The 24,539-nt window shown below is 51.4% G+C and overlaps 1 protein-coding gene across 1 annotated transcript in view; it reads right to left on the bottom strand.

The window, feature by feature from the left end:
- Nucleotides 1–24,539, bottom strand: part of LOC107307752 (rhodopsin kinase GRK1-like) — a 59,037-nt gene that overhangs the window by 6,837 nt on the left and 27,661 nt on the right. The window contains 2 exon segments of the mRNA XM_085534230.1: nucleotides 9,301–9,502; nucleotides 24,322–24,446. Of these exon segments, the coding sequence (XP_085390356.1) occupies nucleotides 9,301–9,502; nucleotides 24,322–24,446 (327 nt within the window).

Genomic DNA, 24,539 nt, shown 5'->3' with positions numbered 1-24,539 from the left:
CCATTATAACCCCCATATACCCCTAATTAACCCCAATTAACCCTAATTAACCCCAATTACCCCACATATCCCCCCATACACCCCCATATACCCCATACACCCCCATATACCCCCATTACCCCCAATTACCCCCCATTAACCCCCATTAAACCCCATTAAACCCCATTAAAACCCCATATACCCCCACTATAACCCCAATTAAACCCTAATTAACCCTAATTAACCCTAATTAACCCTAATTTACCCCAATTACCCCCTATAGACCCCCATATACCCCATACAGCCCCATTACTCCGCATTAACCTCCATTAAACCCCATTATAACCCCATATACCCCCATATACCCCCCAATTAACCCCTAATTAACCCTAATTAACCCCAATTAATTACCGGCCTCCATCCTGCCCCAGTGAATGGCGCTGAATGCGGGCTGGGCCTTAATGGCGGCGCAGGAGCCATTAACCCCCATTAACCCCAATATAACCCCATATACCCCCATATACCCCCCATATAGACCCTAATTAACCCCAATTAACCCTAATTAACCCCAATTGCCCCCCATATCCCCCCATATACCCCATACACCCCCATTACTCCCCATTACTCCTCATTAACCCCCATTAACCTCCATTAAACCCCAATATAACCCCATATACCCCCATATACCCCCCATATAGACCCTAATTAACCCCAATTAACCCTAATTAACCCCAATTACCCCCCATATCCCTCCATATACCCCCATATACCCCCCATAGACCCCATTACCCCCATTAACCACCATTATAGCACCTTATACCCCCTATATCCCCCTATATACCCCCTATATGCCCCCATATCCCCCCAATTAGCTCTAATTAACCCTAATTAACCCCAATTAACCCCTAATTAACCCTAATTAACCCCAATTAACCTCCATATACCCCCATATACCCCATACACCCCCATATTCCCCCATTACTCCCCATTATCCTCCATTAAACCCCATTAACCCCCACTATAACCCCATATACCCCCATATACCCCCCATATAGACCCTAATTAACCCCTAATTAACCCTAATTAACCCCAATTAATTACCGGCCTCCATCCTGCCCCAGTGAATGGCGTTGAATGCGGGCTGGGCCTTAATGGCGGCGCAGGAGCCATTAACCCCCATTAACCCCAATATAACCCCATATATCCCCATATACCCCCCATATAGACCCTAATTAACCCCAATTAACCCTAATTAACCCCAATTACCCCCCATATCCCCCCATACACCCCCATAGACCCCCCCATAGACCCCATTAACCCCCATTAAACCCCATTAACCCCCACTATAACCCCATATACCCCCATATACCCCCATATACCACCCATATAAACCCTAATTAACCCCAATTAACCCTAATTAACCCTAATTAACCCCAATTAATTACCGGCCTCCATCCTGCCCCAGTGAATGGCGTTGAATGCGGGCTGGGCCTTAATGGCGGCGCAGGAGCCATTAACCCCCATTAACCCCAATGTAACCCCATATACCCCCATATACCCCCATAGACCCCCCATAGACCCCATTATAACCCTTATTAACCCCCATTATAACACCTTATCCCCCCTATATCCCCCAATGTACCCCCTATATGCCCCCATATCCCCCCAATTAGCTCTAATTAACCCTAATTAACCCCAATTAACCCCTAATTAACCCTAATTAACCCCAATTACCCTCCATATACCCCCATATACCCCATACACCCCCATATTCCCCCATTACTCCCCATTAACCCCCATTAACCTCCATTAAACCCCATTATAACCCCATATACCCCCATATACCCCCCATATAGACCCTAATTAACCCTAATTAACCCTAATTAACCCCAATTACCCCCCATATCCCCCCATACACCCCCATAGACCCCCCATAGACCCCATTAACCCCCATTAAACCCCATTAACCCCCACTATCCCCCCATATACCCCCATATACCCCCCATATAGACCCTAATTAACCCCAATTAACCCTAATTAACCCCAATTACCCCCCATATCCCCCCATATACCCCCATAGACCCCATTACCCCCATTAACCCCCATTATAACACCTTATACCCCCTATATCCCCCTATATACCCCCTATATGCCCCCATATCCCCCCAATTAGCTCTAATTAACCCTAATTAACCCCAATTAACCCCTAATTAACCCTAATTAACCCCAATTAACCTCCATATACCCCCATATACCCCATACACCCCCATATTCCCCCATTACTCCCCATTAACCCCCATTAACCTCCATTAAACCCCATTATAACCCCATATACCCCCATATACCCCCCATATAGACCCTAATTAACCCCAATTAACCCTAATTAACCCCAATTAACCCTCATTAAACCCAATTAACCCTCATTAATCCCCATATCCCCCCATATACCCCCATATCTCCCCATTAACCCCCCATTTCCCCCCATTAACCCCCATTAAACCCCATAAACCCCCATTTAACCTCCACTATAACCCCAATTAACCCTAATTAACCCTAATTAACCCCCATATACCCCCATACACCCCCATATACCCCATACATCCCCATATTCCCCCATTACTCCCCATTAACCCCCATTAACCTCCATTAAACCCCATTATAACCCCATATACCCCCATATACCCCCCATATAGACCCTAATTAACCCCAATTAACCCTAATTAACCCCAATTAACCCTAATTAACCCCAATTACCCCCCATACCCCCCATACACCCCCATAGACCCCCATAGACCCCATTAACCCCCATTAAACCCCATTAACCCCCACTATAACCCCATATACCCCCATATACCACCATATACCACCCATATAAACCCTAATTAACCCCTAATTAACCCTAATTAACCCTAATTAACACCCAATTAATTACCGGCCTCCATCCTGCCCCAGTGAATGGCGTTGAATGCGGGCTGGGCCTTAATGGCGGCGCAGGAGCCATTAACCCCCATTAACCCCAATATAACCCCATATACCCCCATATACCCCCCATATAGACCCTAATTAACCCCAATTAACCCTAATTAACCCCAATTACCCCCCATATCCCCCCATATACCCCCATATAGCCCCCATAGACCCCATTACCCCCATTAACCCTAATTATAACACCTTATACCCCCTATATCCCCCTATATACCCCCTATATGCCCCCATATCCCACCAATTAGCTCTAATTAACCCTAATTAACCCCAATTAACCTCCATATACCCCCATATACCCCATACACCCCCATATTCCCCCATTACTCCCCATTATCCTCCATTAAACCCCATTAAACCCCATTATAACCCCATATACCCCCATATACCCCCCAATTAACCCCTAATTAACCCTAATTAACCCTAATTAACCCTAATTAACCCTAATTTACCCCAATTACCCCCATATCCCCCCCATACCCTCCATTACCCCCCATTACTCCCCATTAACCCCCATTAAACCCCATTAACCCCCATTATAACCCCATATCCCCCTAATTAACCCCTAATTAACCCTAATTAACCCTAATTAACACCCAATTAATTACCAGCCTCCATCCTGCCCCAGTGAATGGCGTTGAATGCGGGCTGGGCCTTAATGGCGGCACAGGAGCCATTAACCCCCATTAACCCCAATATAACCCCATATACCCCCAAATACCCCCCATATAGACCCTAATTAACCCCAATTAACCCTAATTAACCCCAATTACCCCCCATATCCCCCCATATACGCCCATATACCCCCCATAGACCCCATTACCCCCATTAACCCCCATTATAACACCTTATACCCCCTATATCCCCCTATATACCCCCTATATGCCCCCATATCCCCCCAATTAGCTCTAATTAACCCTAATTAACCCTAATTAACCCCTAATTAACCCTAATTAACCCCAATTAACCTCCATATACCCCCATATACCCCATACATCCCCATATTCCCCCATTACTCCCCATTAACCCCCATTAACCTCCATTAAACCCCATTATAACCCCATATACTCCCCATATAGATTCTAATTAACCCTAATTAACCCTAATTAACACCCCAATTAATTACCAGCCTCCATCCTGCCCCAGTGAATGGCGCTGAATGCGGGCTGGGCCTTAATGGCGGTGCAGGAGCCATTAACCCCCATTAACCCCAATATAACCCCATTAACCCCCTAATTAACCCCTAATTAACCCTAATTAACCCTAATTAACCCTAATTAACACCCCAATTAATTACCGGCCTCCATCCTGCCCCAGTGAATGGCGTTGAATGCGGGCTGGGCCTTAATGGCGGCGCAGGAGCCATTAACCCCCATTAACCCCAATATAACCCCATTAAACCCCATTAACCCCAATTATAACCCTCATTACCCTTCATTAACCCCCATTAACCCTCATTAAACCCCTAATTAACCCCCATTAACCCCTAATTAACCCCATTAAACCCCATTATAACCCCTAATTTACCCCAATTAGCCCCCAATTACCCCCATTAACCCCCATTAACCCCATATCCCCCCATATCCCCCCATTAACCCCCATTAACTCCCATTAAAACCCCATTAACCCTCATTAACCTCCTATTAACTCCCTAATTAACCCTAATTAACCCCCATTAACCCCAATTAACCCCCATTAACCCCCATTAAACCCCATATCCCCCCATTACCCCCCATTACCCCCAATTTCCCCCCATTACCCCAAATTAACCCCCATTAATCCCCACTATAACCCCGTTAACCCCCATCAAACCCCATTATAACCCCTATTAGCTCCTAATTAACCCCAATTAACCACTAATTAAACCCAATTACCCCACATATCCCCCCATACACCCCCATGTACCCCATACACTCCCATTACTCCCCATTACTCCCCATTACTCCCCATTAAACCCCATTAAACCCCATTAAACCCCAATAACCCCCATTATAACCCCACTATAACCCCAATTAAACCCCAATTAACCCCAATTAACCCTAATTAACCCCCATTACCCCCTATAGACCCCCATATACCCCATACACCCCCATATTCCCCCATTACTCCCCAATTACACCCCATTAACCCCCATTAAACCCCATTAAACCCCATTAAAACCCCATAAACCCCCATTATAACCCCAATTAACACCAATTAACCCTAATTAACCCCAATTATCCCCCATATCCCCCCATACATCCCCATGTACCCCATACACTCCCATTACTCCCCATTACTCCCCATTACTCCCCATTAAACCCCATTAAACCCCATTAAACCCCAATAACCCCCATTATAACCCCACTATAACCCCAATTAAACCCCAATTAACCCCTAATTAACCCTAATTAACCCCAATTACCCCCTATAACCCCCCATACACCCCCATGTACCCCATACACTCCCATTACTCCCCATTACCCCCAATTACCCCCCATTAACCCCCATTAAACCCCATTAAAACCCCATATACCCCCACTATAACCCCAATTAAACCCTAATTAACCCTAATTAACCCTAATTAACCCTAATTAACCCTAATTTACCCCAATTACCCCCTATAGACCCCCATATACCCCCATAGACCCCCCATAGACCCTATTACCCCCATTAACCCTAATTATAACACCTTATACCCCCTATATCCCCCTATATACCCCCTATATGCCCCCATATCCACCCAATTAGCTCTAATTAACCCTAATTAACCCCAATTAACCCCTAATTAACCCTAATTAACCCCCATTAAACCCAATTAACCCCCACATACCCCATACACCCCCATATTCCCCCATTACTCCCCATTATCCTCCATTAAACCCCATAAACCCCCATTATAACCCCATATACCCCCATATACCCCCATATACCCCCCATATAACCCCTAATTAACCCTAATTAACCCCCATTGACCCCAATTAACCCCCATTAACCCCAATTAACCCCATATCCCCCCCATACACCCCATTACCCCCCATTACTCCCCATTAACCCCCATTAAACCCCATTATAACCCCAAATCCCCCCATATACCCCCCAATTAACCCCTAATTAACCCTAATTAACCCTAATTAACCCTAATTAATTACCAGCCTCCATCCTGCCCCAGTGAATGGCGTTGAATGCGGGCTGGGCCTTAATGGCGGCGCAGGAGCCATTAACCCCCATTAACCCCCATTATAACCCCATATACCCCCATATACCCCCCATATAGACCCTAATTAACCCCAATTAACCCTAATTAACCCCAATTACCCCCCATATCCCCCCATATACCCCCATAGACCCCCCATAGACCCCATTACCCCCATTAACCCCCATTATAACACCTTATTCCCCCTATATCCCCCTATATACCCCTATATACCCCCTATATGCCCCCATATCCCCCCAATTAGCTCTAATTAACCCTAATTAACCCCAATTAACCCCTAATTAACCCTAATTAACCCCAATTAACCCCCATATACCCCCATATACCCCATACACCCCCATATTCCCCCATTACTCCCCGTTAACCCCCATTAAACCCCATTAACCCCCACTATAACCCCATATACCCCCATATACTCCCATATACCCCCCATATAAACCCTAATTAACCCTAATTAACCCCAATTGACCCCAATTAACCCCCATTAACCCCAATTAACCCCATATCCCCCCCATACACCCCATTAGCCCCCATTACCCCCAACTACCCCCCATTACCCCAAATTAACCCCAATAACCCCCATTAAAACCCCATTAACCCCCATTAACCCCCATTATAACCCACATATAACCCTAATTAACCCCAATTAACCCTAATTAACCCCAGTTACCCCCCATATCCCCCTATACACCCCCATATTCCCCCATTACTCCCCATTAACCCCCATTAAACCCCATTAAACCCCAATAACCCCATATACCCCCATATACCCCCATATACCCCCCATATAAACCCTAATTAACCCCAATTAACCCTAATTAACCCCAATTAACCCTCATTAAACCCAATTAACCCCCATTAACCCCCATATCCCCCCATATACCCCCATATACCCCCATTACCCCCAATTACCCCCCATTAACCCCCATTAAACCCCATTCCCCCATTAAAACCCCATTAACCCTCATTAACCTCCTATTAACCCCCTAATTAACCCTAATTAACCCTAATTAACCCCCATTAAACCCAATTAACCCCCACATACCCCATACACCCCCATATTCCCCCATTACTCCCCATTATCCTCCATTAAACCCCATAAACCCCCATTATAACCCCATATACTACCCACATAGACCCTAATTAACCCTAATTAACCCTAATTAACCCTAATTAACACCCCAATTAATTACCGGCCTCCATCCTGCCCCAGTGAATGGCGCTGAATGCGGGCTGGGCCTTAATGGCGGCGCAGGAGCCATTAACCCCCATTAACCCCATTAAAACCCCATATACCCCCATATACCCCCCCATATAGACCCTAATTAACCCCAATTAACCCTAATTAACCCCAATTGCCCCCCATATCCCCCCATATACCCCCATATACCCCCCATAGACCCCATTACCCCCATTAACCCTAATTATAACACCTTATACCCCCTATATCCCCCTATATACCCCTATATACCCCCTATATGCCCCCATATCCCCCCAATTAGCTCTAATTAACCCTAATTAACCCCAATTAACCCCTAATTAACCCTAATTAACCCCAATTAACCTCCATATACCCCCATATACCCCATACACCCCCATATTCCCCCATTACTCCCCATTAACCCCCATTAAACCCCATTCCCCCATTAAAACCCATTAACCCTCATTAACCTCCTATTAACTCCCTAATTAACCCTAATTAACCCCCATTAACCCCCATTAACCCCCATTAAGCCCCATTAACCCCCATTAAACCCCATATCCCCCCATTACTCCCCATTAACCACCATTAAACCCCATTAAACCCCATTAAAACCCCATATACCCCCACTATAACCCCAATTAAACCCTAATTAACCCTAATTAACCCTAATTATCACCAATTACCCCCCATATCCCCCTATAGACCCCCATATACCCCATACACCCCCATTACTCCCCATTACCCCCAATTAACCCCCATTAAACCCCATTAAACCCCATTAAAACCCCATATACCCCCACTATAACCCCAATTAAACCCTAATTAACCCTAATTAACCCTAATTAACCCCCATTAAACCCAATTAACCCCCACATACCCCATACACCCCCATATTCCCCCATTACTCCCCATTAACCCCCATTAACCTTCATTAAACCCCATTATAACCCCATATACCCCCATATACCCCCCATATAGACCCTAATTAACCCTAATTAACCCTAATTAACCCCCATTGACCCCAATTAACCCCCATTAACCCCAATTAACCCCATATCCCCCCCATACCCTCCATTACCCCCCATTATCCCCATTAACCCCCATTAACCCCCATTAAACCCCATTATAACCCCATATACCCCCATATACCCCCATATACCCCCCATATAAACCCTAATTAACCCTAATTAACCCTAATTAACCCCCATTGACCCCAATTAACCCCCATTAACCCCAATTAACCCCATATCCCCCCCATACCCTCCATTACCCCCCATTATCCCCATTAACCCCCATTAACCCCCATTAAACCCCATTATAACCCCATATACCCCCATATACCCCCATATACCCCCCATATAAACCCTAATTAACCCTAATTAACCCTAATTAACCCCAGTTGACCCCAATTAACCCCCATTAACCCCCATTAACCCCCATTAACCCCCATATACCCCCATATCCCCCCATTAACGCCCATTAACCCCCATTAACCTCCATTAAACCCCACTATAACCCCATATACCCCCATATACCCCCCATATAAACCCTAATTAACCCCAATTAACCGTAATTAACCCCAAATTAACACTCATTAAACCCAATTAACCCTCATTAATCCCCATATCCCCCCATATACCCCCATATCTCCCCATTAACCCCCCATTTCCCCCCATTAACCCCCATTAAACCCCATAAACCCCCATTTAACCTCCACTATAACCCCAATTAACCCCAATTAACCCTAATTAACCCCAATTACCCCCTATAGACCCCCATATACCCCATACACCCCCATTACTCCCCATTAACCTCCATTAACCCCCATTAACCTCCATTAACCCCCATTAAACCCCATTAACCCCCATTATAACCCCATATCCCCCTAATTAACCCCTAATTAACCCTAATTAACCCTAATTAACCCCCAATTAATTACCGGCCTCCATCCTGCCCCAGTGAATGGCGCTGAATGCGGGCTGGGCCTTAATGGCGGCGCAGGAGCCATCTTGGAATCCCAGCCTGCTTTGCGGCTCTTTGGCCAATAGGGCTTCACATAAAGAGCGGGTGGATGGGCTGAACCGGGCCGAGAACGGAACCGGGTCATGGAGGGTCCGGCGGGTCAGCTCTGAGACCTCAACCTATGGGATATATAGGGGATATATGGGGTTATATGGGGGTTAATACTGTATATATGGGGTTATATGGGGGTTAATAGGGTATATATGGGGTTATATGGGGGTGTATGCGTGTGTATGGGGCTCTATGGGGGCCTATGGGGGAGATATGGGGGGATATGGGGGTCTATGGGGGTCTATGGGGGGATATGGGGGGATATGGGGGTCTATGGGGCTCTATGGGGGAGATATGGGGGTGTATGGGGCTCTATGGCGACCTATGGGGGGGATATGGGGGTGTATGGGGGTATATAAGGAGTATATGGGGGTCTATGGGGCTCTATGGGGGTCTATGGGGGTGTATGGGACTCTATGGGGGCCTATGGGGGGGATATGGGGGAGATATGGGGGGGATATGGGGCTCTATGGGGGTCTATGGGGGTCTATGGGGGTGTATGGGGCTCTATGGGGGCCTATGGGGGTATATATGGGGCTCTATGGGGGAGATATGGGGGTCTATGGGGTTATATGGGGGTCTGTGGGGGAGATATGGGGGTATATGGGGGGACATGGGGGGATATGGGGGGATATGGGGGGATATGGGTGGGATATGGGGGTATATGGGGGAGATATGGGGGTATATGGGGTTCTATGGGGGGGATATGGGGGTCTATGGGGGTCTATGGGGCTCTATGGGGGCCTATGGGGGTGTATGGGGCTCTATGGGGGAGATATGGGGGTCTATGGGGGGGATATGGGGCTCTATGGGAGTCTATGGGGGTCTATGGGGGAGATATGGGGGGCAGGAGGTTATATGGGGTGGTTATAGGGGGATATGGGGGTGTATGGGGCTCTATGGGGGTCTATGGGGGAGATATGGGGGTATATGGGGGGACATGGGGGGATATGGGGGTCTATGGGGGAGATATGGGGGGATATGGGGGTCTATGGGGCTCTATGGGGGTCTATGGGCTGAACCGGGCCGAGAACGGAACCGGGTCATGGAGGGTCCGGCGGGTCAGCTCTGAGACCTCAACCTATGGGATATATAGGGTTATATGGGGTTATATGGGATTAATAGGGTATATATGGGGTCTATGGGGCTCTATGGGGGGATATGGGGGGATATGGGGGGATATGGGGGGATATGGAGCTCTATGGGGGAGATATGGGGGTATATGGGGGGACATGGGGGGATATGGGGGTCTATGGGGTTGTATGGGGGTGTATGGGGCTCTATGGGGGGATATGGGGGTATATGGGGCTCTATGGGGGTCTATGGGGGTCTATGGGGGTGTATGGGGCTCTATGGGGGGATATGGGGCTCTATGGGGGGACATGGGGGGACATGGGGGGATATGGGGGTCTATGGGGCTCTATGGGGGTCTATGGGGGAGATATGGGGGTATATGGGGCTCTATGGGGGCCTATGGGGCTCTATGGGTGTGTATCGGGCTCTATGGGGGGATATGGGGGTATATAGGGGTATATGGGGTTATATGGGGGTTAATAGGAGTGTATGGGGGTCTATAGGGGGGATATGGGGGGGATATGGGGGTATATGAGGGACTATGGGGGAGATATGGGGGGATATGGGTGGGATATGGGGGTCTATAGGGGGGATATGGGGTGTATTGGGGTATAGAGGGGGGTATATGGGGGTATATGGGGTTGTATGGGACTCTATGGGGGCCTATGGGGGGAATATGGGGGAGATATGGGGGTCCATGGGGCCTATGGGGGGTATATGGGGTTGTATGGGGCTCTATGGGGGAGATATGGGGGTCTATGGGGGTTATATGGGCCAATGGAACCGGGTCATGGAGGGTCCGGCGGGTCAGCTCTGAGACCTCAACCTATGGGATATATAGGGGATATGGGGGATATATGGGGTTATATGGGGTTATATGGGGTTATATGGGGGTATATGGGGGTTAATAGGGTATATATGGGGTTATATGGGGTCTATGGGGGTTATATGGGCCGAGAACGGAACCGGGTCATGGAGGGTCCGGCGGGTCAGCTCCTGTACTTCAACCTATGGGATATATAGGGTTATATGGGATATATGGGGGAGATATGGGGGTGTATGGGGCTCTATGGGGCTCTATGGGGCTCTATGGGGGCCTATGGGGGAGATATGGGGTCTATGGGGCTCTATGGGGGCCTATGGGGGCGTATGGGGGTATATGGGGTTGTATGGGACTCTATGGGGGCCTATGGGGGGAATATGGGGGAGATATGGGGGTCTATGGGGCCTATGGGGGGTATATGGGGTTGTATGGGGCTCTATGGGGGAGATATGGGGGTCTATGGGGGTTATATGGGCCAATGGAACCGGGTCATGGAGGGTCCGGCGGGTCAGCTCTGAGACCTCAACCTATAGGGGATATATGGGGTATATGGGGTTATATGGGGGTATATGGGGGGATATGGGGGGACATGGGGGGATATGGGGGGATATGGGGGGATATGGGTGTGTATGGGGGTATATATGGGGCTCTATGGGGGAGATATGGGGGAGATATGGGGGTGTATGGGGCCTATGGGGGCGTATGGGGGTATATGGGGTTGTATGGGGGTCTATGGGGCTCTATGGGGGTCTATGGGGGTCTATGGAGGAGATATGGGGGAGATATGGGGCTCTATGGGGGGATATGGAGGTATATGGGGGTATATGAGGTTGTATGGGGCTCTATGGGGCTCTATGGGGGAGATATGGGGGTGTATGGGGGTCTATGGGGCTCTATGGGGGTCTATGGGGGGATATGGGTGTGTATGGGGCTCTATGGGGCTCTATGGGGGTCTATGGGGGTGTATGGGGCTGTATGGGGGCCTATGGAGGAGATATGGGGGTGTATGGGGGTATATAAGGGGTATATGGGGGCCTATGGGGGTGTATGGGGCTCTATGGGAGTGTATGGGGGGGAATATGGGGTTATATGGGGTCTATGGGGGAGATATGGGGGTATATGGGGGTATATGAGGTTGTATGGGGCTCTATGGGGGCCTATGGGGGGGATATGGGGGTCTATAGGGGGGATATGGGGGGGATATGGGGGTCTATAGGGGGGATATGGGGAAGATATGGGGGTATATGGGGGTATATGAGGTTGTATGGGGCTCTATGGGGGCCTATGGGGGTGTATGGGGCCTATGGGGGTCTATGGGGGAGATATGGGGGTATATGGGGGTTAATAGGGCCGTATGGGGCTGTATGGGGCTCTATGGGGGAGATATGGGGGGATATGGGTGTGTATGGGGCTCTATGGGGGCCTATGGAGGAGATATGGGGGCCTATTGGGGTGTATGGGGCCTATGGGGGCCTATTGGGGTGTATGGGGCCTATGGGGGCCTATGGGGGGGATATGGGGTTATATGGGGGTTAATAGGGCTGTATGGGGCTGTATGGGGCTGTATGGGGCTCTATGGGGGCCTATTGGGGTGTATGGGGCCTGTGGGGGTCTAAAGGGGAGATATGGGGGTATATGGGGTTGTATGGGGGTCTATGGGGCTCTATGGGGGTCTATGGGGGCCTATGGGGCTCTATAGGGGCCTATGGGGGAGATATGGGGGTGTATGGGGCTCTATGGGGGCCTATGGCGAAGATATGGGGGTATATGGGGTCTATGGGGTTATATGGGGGTTAATAGGAGTGTATGGGGGTCTATAGGGGGGATATGGGGGGGATATGGGGGTATATGAGGGACTATGGGGGAGATATGGGGGGATATGGGGGTCTATAGGGGGGATATGGGGTGTATTGGGGTATAGAGGGGAGTATATGGGGGGATATGGGGTTATATGGGGGTCTATGGGGGTCTATGGGGGTCTATGGGGGAGATATGTGGGGTATATGGGGGTCTATGGGGCTATATGGGGGCCTATGGGGGTATATGGGGGTATATGGGGGTATATGGGGGGTATATGGGTCGATGGGCTGAACCGGGCCGAGAACGGAACCGGGTCATGGAGGGTCTGACGGGTCAGCTCCTGTACCTCAACCTATGGGATATATAGGGTTATATGGGATATATGGGGGAGATATGGGGGTGTATGGGGCTCTATGGGGCTCTATGGGGCTCTATGGGGGCCTATGGGGGAGATATGGGGTCTATGGGGCTCTATGGGGGCCTATGGGGGCGTATGGGGGTATATGGGGTTGTAGGGGGGTCTATGGGGCTCTATGGGGGAGATATGGGGGTATATGGGGGTATATGGGGCCTATGGGGGCCTATGGAGGAGATATGGGGCTCTATGGGGGTCTATGGGGGTGTATGGGGGGATATGGGGGTCTATGGGGGAGATATGGGGGTATATGGGGGAATATGGGTGGGATATGGGGGTGTATGGGGGGTATATGGGGTCTATGGGGGTCTATGGGGGGGATATGGGGCTCTATGGGGGTCTATGGGGGAGATATGGGGGGCAGGAGGTTATATGGGGTGGTTATAGGGGGATATGGGGGTGTATGGGGCTCTATGGGGGTCTATGGGGGAGATATGGGGGTATATGGGGGGATATGGGGGTCTATGGGGGAGATATGGGGGGATATGGGGTTCTATGGGGCTCTATGGGGGTCTATGGGGCTCTATGGGGGTGTATGGGGGTGTATGGGTGTGTATGGGGCTCTATGGGGGTCTATAGGGGGTATATGGGAGTATATGGGGGAGATATGGGGGTATATGGGGGGATATGGGTGGGATATGGGGTTATATGGGGTTATATGGGGTTATATGGGGTGTGTATGGGGTTATATGGGGGTATATAGGATTATATGGGGGTCTATGGGGGTTATATGGGCCGAGAACGGAACCGGGTCATGGAGGGTCCGGCGGGTCAGCTCCTGTACTTCAACCTATAGGGGATATATGGGGTTATATGGGGTTATATGGGGTTATATGGGGGTTAATAAGGTATATATGGGGTTATATGGGGGTCTATGGGGCTCTATGGGGGCCTATGGAGGTGTATGGGGGTATATGGGGTTGTATGGGGGTCTATGGGGCTCTATGGGGGTCTATGGGGGAGATATGGAGGTATATGGGGGTCTATGGGGGCCTATAGGGGGTCTATGGGGCTCTATGGGGGCCTATGGGGGGATATGGGGGGTATATGGGGGTCTATGGGGGGTATATGGGTCGATGGGCTGAACCGGGCCGAGAACGGAACCGGGTCATGGAGGGTCCGGCGGGTCAGCTCTGAGACCTCAACCTATGGGATATATGGGATATATGGGGTTATATGGGGGTTAATAGGGTATATATGGGGTTATATGGGAGTTATATGGGGTTATATGGGCTCTATGGGGGCCTATTGGGGTGTATGGGGCCTATGGGGGCCTATGGAGGAGATATGGGGTCTATGGGGTTATATGGGGCTCTATGGGGGAGATATGGGGGGATATGGGGGTATATGGGGTCTATGGGGCTGTATGGGAGTATATGGGGAGATATGGGGGTCTATGGGGGGATATGGGTGGGATATGGGGCTCTATGGGGGTATATGGGGGGATATGGGTGTGTATGGGGCTCTATGGGGGCCTATGGGGGCCTACGGGGGAGATATGGGGGAGATATGGGGGTCTATGGGGCTCTATGGGGGCCTATGGGGGGATATGGGGGGTATATGGGGGTCTATAGGGGGTATATGGGTCTATGGGCTGAACCGGGCCAAGAACGGAACCGGGTCATGGAGGGTCCGACGGGTCAGCTCTGAGACCTCAACCTATGGGATATATGGGGGATATGGGGTTATATGGGGGTATATGGGGGGATATGGGGGTTAATAGGGCTGTATGGGGCTCTATGGGGCTCTATGGGGGCCTATTGGGGTGTATGGGGCCTATGGGGGCCTATGGGGGCGTATGGGGGTATATGGGGTCTATGGGGGTATATGGGGGGATATGGGGGGATATGTGGTGTATATGGGGGGATATGGGGGGATATGTGGGGTATATGGGGGTCTATAGGGGGGATATGGGGTTATATGGGGTCTATGGGGGGGATATGGGGGGCATATGGGGGGTTAATGTGGGTCTATGGGGGTCTATAGGGGGGATATGGGGCTCTATGGGGATCTATGGGGGTATATGAGGGTATATGGGGCTCTATGGCGGCCTATGAGGGAGATATGGGGGTATATGGGGGGACATGGGGGGATATGGGGGTCTATGGGGCCTATGGGGGTTATATGGGGTTGTATGGGGCTCTATGGGCGTCTATAGGGGTCTATGGGGTTGTATGGGTCTCTATGGAGGGTTATAGGGGGGTTATATGGGGTTATATGGGAGTCTATGGGGGTTATAGGGGGGATATGGGGGGATATAGGGGTGTATGGGGTCTATGGGGCCTATGGGGGGGTGTATGGGGTATATGGGGCTCTATGGGGGCCTATGGGGGAGATATGGGGGTATATGGGGGGATATGGGGTCTATAGGGGTATATGGGACTCTATGGGGCTCTATGGGGGAGATATGGGGGTCTATGGGCTGAACCCGGCCGAGAACGGAACCGGGTCATGGAGGGTCCGGCGGGTCAGCTCTGAGACCTCAACCTATAGGGGATATAGGGGATATATGGGATTAATAGGGTATATATGGGGTCTATGGGGCTCTATGGGGCTCTATGGCGGCCTATGGGGGAGATATGGGGGTGTATGGGGCTGTATGGGGTATATGGGGTTATATGGGGCTCTATGGGAGTCTATGGGGGTGTATGGGGGGATATGGGGGCCTATGGGGGAGATATGGGGGTATATGGGGTCTATGGGGCTCTATGGGGGGCTATGGGGGAGATATGGGGGTGTATGAGGGTCTATGGGGGTCTATGGGGGGATATGGGGAGATATGGGGTTATATGGGGGTTATATGGGCCAATGGAACCGGGTCATGGAGGGTCCGGCGGGTCAGCTCCTGTACTTCAACCTATGGGATATATGGGGTTATATGGGGTTATATGGGGGTTAATAGGGTATATATGGGGTTATATGGGGGTTAATAGGGTATATATGGGGTTATATGGGGTCTATGGGGGTTATATGGGCCGAGAACGGAACCGGGTCATGGAGGGTCCGGCGGGTCAGCTCTGAGACCTCAACCTATGGGATATATGGGGTTATATGGGGTTATATGGGGGTTAATAGGGTATATGTGGGGTCTATGGGGGTGTATGCGTGTGTATGGGGCTCTATGGGGGCCTATGGGGGAGATATGGGGGGATATGGGGGTCTATGGGGGTCTATGGGGGTCTATGGGGGTATATGAGGTTGTATGGGGCTCTATGGGGGCCTATGGGGGAGATATGGGGGTATATGGGGGGACATGGGGGGATATGGGGGTCTATGGGGCTCTATGGGGGGATATGGGGGTATATGGGGTTATATGGGGGTTAATAGGGCTGTATGGGGGCCTATGGGGGTGTATGGGGCTCTATGGGGGAGATATGGGGGTGTATGGGGGTATATAAGGGGTATATGGAGGTATATGGGGGTATATGGGGCTCTATGGGGGTCTATGGGGGTTATATGGGCCGAGAACGGAACCGGGTCATGGAGGGTCCGGCGGGTCAGCTCTGAGACCTCAACCTATAGAATATATAGGGTTATATAGGATATATGGAGGTTAATAGGGTATATATGAAGTCTATGGGGCTCTATGGGGGCCTATGGGGGTGTATGGGGGTCTATGGGGGAGATATGGGGGTATACGGGGGTCTATGGGGCTCTATGGGGGAGATATGGGGGTATATGGGGGTTAATAGGGCTGTATGGGGCTGTATGGGGCTGTATGGGGTTCTATTGGCGTCTATGGGGGAGATATGGGGTCTATGGGGGTGTATGGGTGTCTATGGGGGTCTATGGGGTATATGAGGGGGTGTATGGGGCCTATGGGGGTCTATGGGGGGGATATGGGGCTCTATGGGGGAGATATGGGGGCCTATGGGGGGGATATGGGGTTATATGGGGTTATATGGGGCTCTATGGGGGGTCTATGGGGGCCTATGGGGGTGTATGGGACTCTATGGGGGCCTATGGGGGGGATATGGGGGAGATATGGGGGTCTATGGGGCCTATGGGGCGTATATGGGGTTGTATGGGGCTCTATGGGGGAGATATGGGGGTCTATGGGGGTTATATGGGCCAATGGAACCGGGTCATGGAGGGTCCGGCGGGTCAGCTCTGAGACCTCAACCTATAGGGGATATATGGGTTATATGGGGTTATATGGGGGTTAATAGGGTATATATGGGGTCTATGGGGGTGTATGCGTGTGTATGGGGCTCTATGGGGGCCTATGGGGGAGATATGGGGGGATATGGGGGTCTATGGGGGTCTATGGGGGTATATGGGGGGATATGGGTGTGTATGGGGCTCTATGGGGGTCTATGGGGGGGATATGGGGGTGTATGGGGGTATATAAGGAGTATATGGGGGTCTATGGGGCTCTATGGGGGTCTATGGGGGGATATGGGTGTGTATGGGGCTCTATGGGGTTCTATTGGGGTCTATGGGGGCCTATGGGGGAGGTATGGGGGGATATGGGGGTCTATGGGGGTCTATGGGGGTCTATGGGGGTATATGGGGGGATATGGGTGTGTATGGGGCTCTATGGGGGTCTATGGGGGGGATATGGGGGTGTATGGGGGTATATAAGGAGTATATGGGGGTCTATGGGGCTCTATGGGGGTCTATGGGGGGATATGGGTGTGTATGGGGCTCTATGGGGTTCTATTGGGGTCTATGGGGGCCTATGGGGGAGGTATGGGGGGATATGGGGGTCTATGGGGGTCTATGGGGGTATATGGGGGGATATGGGGGTGTATGGGGCTCTATGGGGGCCTATGGGGGGGATATGGGGGTCTATAGGGGGGATATGGGGTTATATGGGGTTATATGGGGGTTAATAGGGCTGTATGGGGCTGTATGGTGGTATATGGGGCTCTATGGGGGAGATATGGAGGTATATGGGGGTCTATGGGGCTCTATGGGGGTCTATGGGGGAGATATGGGGGTATATGGGGTGTATGGGGCTCTATGGGGGCCTATGGAGGAGATATGGGGGTGTATGAGGGTCTATGGGGGTCTATGGGGGAGATATGGGGGTATATGGGGGGCTATAGGGGGATATGGAGCTCTATGGGGGTCTATAGGGGTCTATAGGGGTCTATGGGGCTCTATGGGGGGCTATAAGGGGGTTATATGGGGGTTAATAGGAGTGTATGGGGATCTATAGGGGGATATGGGGCTCTATGGGGGTCTATGGGGGTGTATGGGGCTCTATGGGTGTGTATGGGGCTCTATGGGGGGATATGGGGGTATATGGGGGTATATGGGGGTATATGGGGTTATATGGGGGTTAATAGGAGTGTATGGGGGTCTATAGGGGGGATATGGGGGTATATGGGGGTGTATGAGGGACTATGGGGGAGATATGGGGGGATATGGGGGGATATGGGGGTCTATGGGGGAGATATGGGGGTATATGGGGGGATATGGGGAGATATGGGGGTCTATGGGGGAGATATGGGGTTATATGGGGTTATATGGGGGTTATATGGGGTCTATGGGGTTTATATGGGCCAATGGAACCGGGTCATGGAGGGTCCGGCGGGTCAGCTCTGAGACCTCAACCTATAGGATATATGGGGTTATATGGGCATGAAGTGGGGATATATGGGGTTATATGGGGTTATATGGGGGTATATGGGGTATATGGGGTTATATGGGGTTATATGGGGTTATATGGGGGATATATGGGGTTATATGGGGTTATATGGGGGTATATGGGGTATATGGGGTTATATGGGGTTATATGGGGTTATATGGGGGATATATGGGGTTATATGGGGTTATATGGGGGTATATGGGGTATATGGGGTTATATGGGGTTATATGGGGTTATATGGGGTATATGGGGTTATATGGGGTTATATGGGGTTATATGGGGTTATATGGGGGTATATGGGGTTATATGGGGTTATATGGTGGTTATATGGGGTTATATGGGGGTCTATGGGGGTCTATGGGGCTCTATGGGGGGGATATAGGGTTAGGCCTTATAGATGCCCCATAGAGACCCCATAGGGTTCCATTGAGATCCATTGAGACCCATAGGGATCCCATAGCTGCCCCATAGCGACCCATAGCTGCCTCATAGCGACCCATAACTGCCCCATAGGAACACAGTGAGCCCCATAGCTGCCTCATAGGAACACAGTGACCCATAGCTGCCCCATAGCTGCCCCATAGGAACACAGTGACCCCCATCTGCCCCATAGCTGCCCCATAGGAACACAATGACCCCCATCTGCCCCATAGCCACCCCATAGCTGCCCCATAGCGGCCCCATAGTGACCCTTGTGCCCCATAGCTGCCCAATAGCTGCCCCATAGATAGCCCATAGGAGCCACATAGAGACCCACTGACTTCCATTGATTTCCATTGAGATCCATTGAGACCCATAGGGATCCCATAGCTGCCCCATAGCGACCCATAGCTGCCCCATAGGTGCCCTATAGGAACACAGTGACCCCCATCTGCCCCATAGCTGCCCCATAGCTGCCTTATAGATGCCCCATAGAGACCCCATAGCTGCCCCATTGAGATCCATTGAGTTCCATTGAGATCCATTGAGACCCATAGGGACCCCATAGCTGCCCCATAGCGACCCATAGCTGCCCCATAGTGACCCATAGCTGCCCCATAGGAACACAGTGACCCCCATCTGCCCCATAGCTGCCCCATAGCTGCCTTATAGATGCCCCATAGAGACCCCATAGGGTTCCATTGAGATCCACTGAGATCCATTGAGACCCATAGGGACCCCATAGCTGCCCCATAGCTGCCCCATAGCTGCCCCATAGCATCCCTTGTGCCCCATAGCTGCCCCATAGCTGCCTTATAGATGCCCCACAGAGACCCCATAGCGTTCCATTGAGATCCATTGAGTTCCATTGAGATCCATTGAGTTCCATTGAGATCCATTGAGACCCATAGGGACCCCATAGCTGCCCCATAGCGACCCATAGCTGCCCCATAGGTGCCCTATAGGAACACAGTGACCCTCATCTGCCCCATATGTGCCCCATAGCTGCCTTATAGATGCCCCCATAGAGACCCCATAGGGTTCCATTGAGATCCATTGAGATCCATTGAGTTCCATTGAGACCCATAGCTGCCCCATAGCTGCCCCATAGCTGCCCCATAGCTGCCCCATAGCATCCCTTGTGCCCCATAGGGACACAGTGACCCCCATCTGCCCCATAGCTGCCTTATAGATGCCCCATAGAGACCCCATAGGGTTCCATTGAGATCCATTGAGTTCCATTGAGACCCATAGCTGCCCCATAGCTGCCCCATAGCTTCCCCATAGGGACCCATAGCTGCCCCATAGTGACCCATAGCTGCCCCATATGTGCCCCATAGCTGCCTTATAGATGCCCCCACAGAGACCCCATAGGGTTCCATTGAGATCCATTGAGTTCCATTGAGATCCATTGAGACCCCATAGGTGCCCCATAGCTGCCCCATAGCGACCCATAGCTGCCCCATAGCATCCCTTGTGCCCCATAGCTGCCTTATAGATGCCCCACTGAGACCCCATAGGGTTCCATTGAGATCCATTGAGTTCCATTGAGATCCATTGAGTTCCATTGAGATCCATTGAGACCCCATAGCTGCCCCATAGCTGCCCCATAGCTGCCCCATAGCTGCCCCATAGCATCCCTTGTGCCCCATAGGGACACAGTGACCCCCATCTGCCCCATAGCTGCCTTATAGATGCCCCACAGAGACCCCATAGGGTTCCATTGAGATCCATTGAGTTCCATTGAGATCCATTGAGACCCATAGGGACCCCATAGCTGCCCCATAGCGACCCATAGCTGCCCCATAGGAACACAGTGACCCCCATCTGCCCCATAGCCATCCCATATGTGCCCCATAGCTGCCTTATAGATGCCCCACAGAGACCCCATAGGGTTCCATTGAGATCCATTGAGTTCCATTGAGATCCATTGAGACCCCATAGCTGCCCCATAGCTGCCCCATAGCTGCCCCATAGCTGCCCCATAGCATCACTTGTGTCCCATAGCTGCCTTATAGATGCCCCATAGAGACCCCATAGGGTTCCATTGAGATCCATTGAGTTCCATTGAGACCCATTGAGACCCATAGGGACCCCATAGCTGCCCCATAGCGACCCATAGCTGCCCCATAGCTGCCCCATAGCATCCCTTGTGCCCCATAGGGACACAGTGACCCCCATCTGCCCCATAGCTGCCTTATAGATGCCCCATAGAGACCCCATAGGGTTCCATTGAGATCCATTGAGTTCCATTGAGACCCATTGAGATCCATTGAGTTCCATTGAGACCCATAGCTGCCCCATAGCTGCCCCATAGCTGCCCCATAGCTGCCCCATAGCTGCCCCATAGCGACCCATAGCTGCCCCATAGTGACCCTTGTGCCCCATAGCTGCCTTATAGATGCCCCATAGAGACACCATAGGGTTCCATTGAGATCCATTGAGTTCCATTGAGATCCATTGAGATCCATTGAGATCCATTGAGACCCATAGGGATCCCATAGCTGCCCCATAGCTGCCCCATAGCTGCCCCATAGCATCCCTTGTGCCCCATAGGGACACAGTGACCCCCATCTGCCCCATAGCTGCCTTATAGATGCCCCATAGAGACCCCATAGGGTTCCATTGAGATCCATTGAGTTCCATTGAGATCCATTGAGACCCCATAGCTGCCCCATAGCTGCCCCATAGCGACCCATAGCTGCCCCATAGTGACCCATAGCTGCCCCATAGTGACCCTTGTGCCCCATAGCTGCCTTATAGATGCCCCACAGAGACCCCATAGGGTTCCATTGAGATCCATTGAGTTCCATTGAGATCCATTGAGACCCCATAGCTGCCCCATAGCTGCCCCATAGCTGCCCCATAGCATCCCTTGTGCCCTATAGGGACACAGTGACCCCCATAGCTGCCCCATCTGTGCCCCATAGCTGCCTTATAGATGCCCCATAGAGACCCCATAGGGTTCCATTGAGATCCATTGAGTTCCATTGAGATCCATTGAGACCCATAGGGACCCCATAGCTGCCCCATAGCGACCCATAGCTGCCCCATAGCATCCCTTGTGCCCCATAGCTGCCTTATAGATGCCCCACAGAGACCCCATAGGGTTCCATTGAGATCCATTGAGTTCCATTGAGATCCATTGAGACCCATAGCTGCCCCATAGCTGCCCCATAGCGACCCATAGCTGCCCCATAGCGACCCATAGCTGCCCTATATGTGCCCCATAGCTGCCTTATAGATGCCCCATAGAGACCCCATAGGGTTCCATTGAGATCCATTGAGTTCCACTGACTTCCATTGAGTTCCATTGAGATCCATTGAGACTCATAGGGACCCATAGAGACCCATAGCGACCCATAGCTGCCCCATATGTGCCCCATAGCTGCCTTATAGATGCCCCCATAGAGACCCCATAGGGTTCCATTGAGATCCATTGAGTTCCATTGAGATCCATTGAGACCCATAGGGACCCCATAGCTGCCCCATAGCTGCCCCATAGCTGCCCCATAGCATCCCTTGTGCCCTATAGGGACACAGTGACCCCCATCAGCCCCATAGCTGCCTTATTGATGCCCCATAGAGACCCCATAGGGTTCCATTGAGATCCATTGAGATCCATTGAGACCCATAGGGACCCCATAGCTGCCCCATAGCTGCCCCATAGCTGCCCCATAGCTGCCCCATAGCTGCCCCATAGCATCCCTTGTGCCCCATAGCTGCCCCATATGTGCCCCATAGCTGCCTTATAGATGCCCCATAGAGACCCCATAGGGTTCCATTGAGATCCATTGAGACCCATAGCTGCCCCATAGCTGCCCCATAGTGACCCTTGTGCCCCATAGCTGCCCAATAGCTGCCCCATAGACAGCCCATAGGAGCCACATAGGGACCCACTGACTTCCATTGAGTTCCATTGAGATCCATTGAGACCCATAGCTGCCCCATAGCTGCCCCATAGCGACCCATAGGTGCCCCATAGCGACCCATAGGTGCCCCATAGGGACACAGTGACCCCCCTCTGCCCCATAGCTGCCTTATAGATGCCCCATAGAGACCCCATAGGGTTCCATTGAGTTCCATTGAGACCCATAGCTGCCCCATAGCTGCCCCATAGCTGCCATATAGATGCCCCATAGAGACCCCATAGGGTTCCATTGGGATCCATTGAGTTCCATTGAGATCCATTGAGACCCATAGGGACCCCATAGCTGCCCCATAGTGACCCATAGCTGCCCCATAGCGACCCATAGCTGCCCCATAGCTGCCATATAGATGCCCCATAGAGACCCCATAGGGTTCCATTGGGATCCATTGAGTTCCATTGAGATCCATTGAGACCCATAGGGACCCCATAGCTGCCCCATAGTGACCCATAGCTGCCCCATAGCGACCCATAGCTGCCCCATAGCATCCCTTGTGCCCCATAGCTGCCTTATAGATGCCCCATAGAGACCCCATAGGGTTCCATTGAGATCCATTGAGTTCCATTGAGATCCATTGAGACCCATAGGGACCCCATAGCGACCCATAGCTGCCCCATAGCGACCCATAGCTGCCCCATAGCGACCCATAGGTGCCCCATAGGGACACAGTGACCCCCATCTGCCCCATAGCTGCCCCATAGCTGCCCCATAGCTGCCATATAGATGCCCCACAGAGACCCCATAGGGTTCCATTGAGATCCATTGAGACCCATTGCTGCCCCATAGCTGCCCCATAGCTGCCCCATAGCTGCCCCATAGCTGCCCCACACCTTCTCCCCACGGCGTCGGAAGGGCCCCTTGGCCTCCAGCATCTCGTACAGGGTCACCCCCAAAGTGAAGTAATCCACCGCCATGTCGTACTCCTGGTCACGCAGCACCTCGGGGGCCATGAAACCTATGGGGAGACAGCCCCATAGCGACCCATAGCGACCCATAGCGCCCCATAGAGACCCATAGCGCCCCATAGAGACCCATAGGGAGCCATAGG

The sequence above is a fragment of the Coturnix japonica genome, unplaced genomic scaffold (genome assembly GCF_054131305.1).
Source record: "Coturnix japonica strain WE unplaced genomic scaffold, WE-NBRP24 Scf079, whole genome shotgun sequence".
Taxonomy (NCBI): Eukaryota; Metazoa; Chordata; class Aves; order Galliformes; family Phasianidae; genus Coturnix; species Coturnix japonica.
This window is presented reverse-complemented; position numbering and strand designations above follow the sequence as displayed.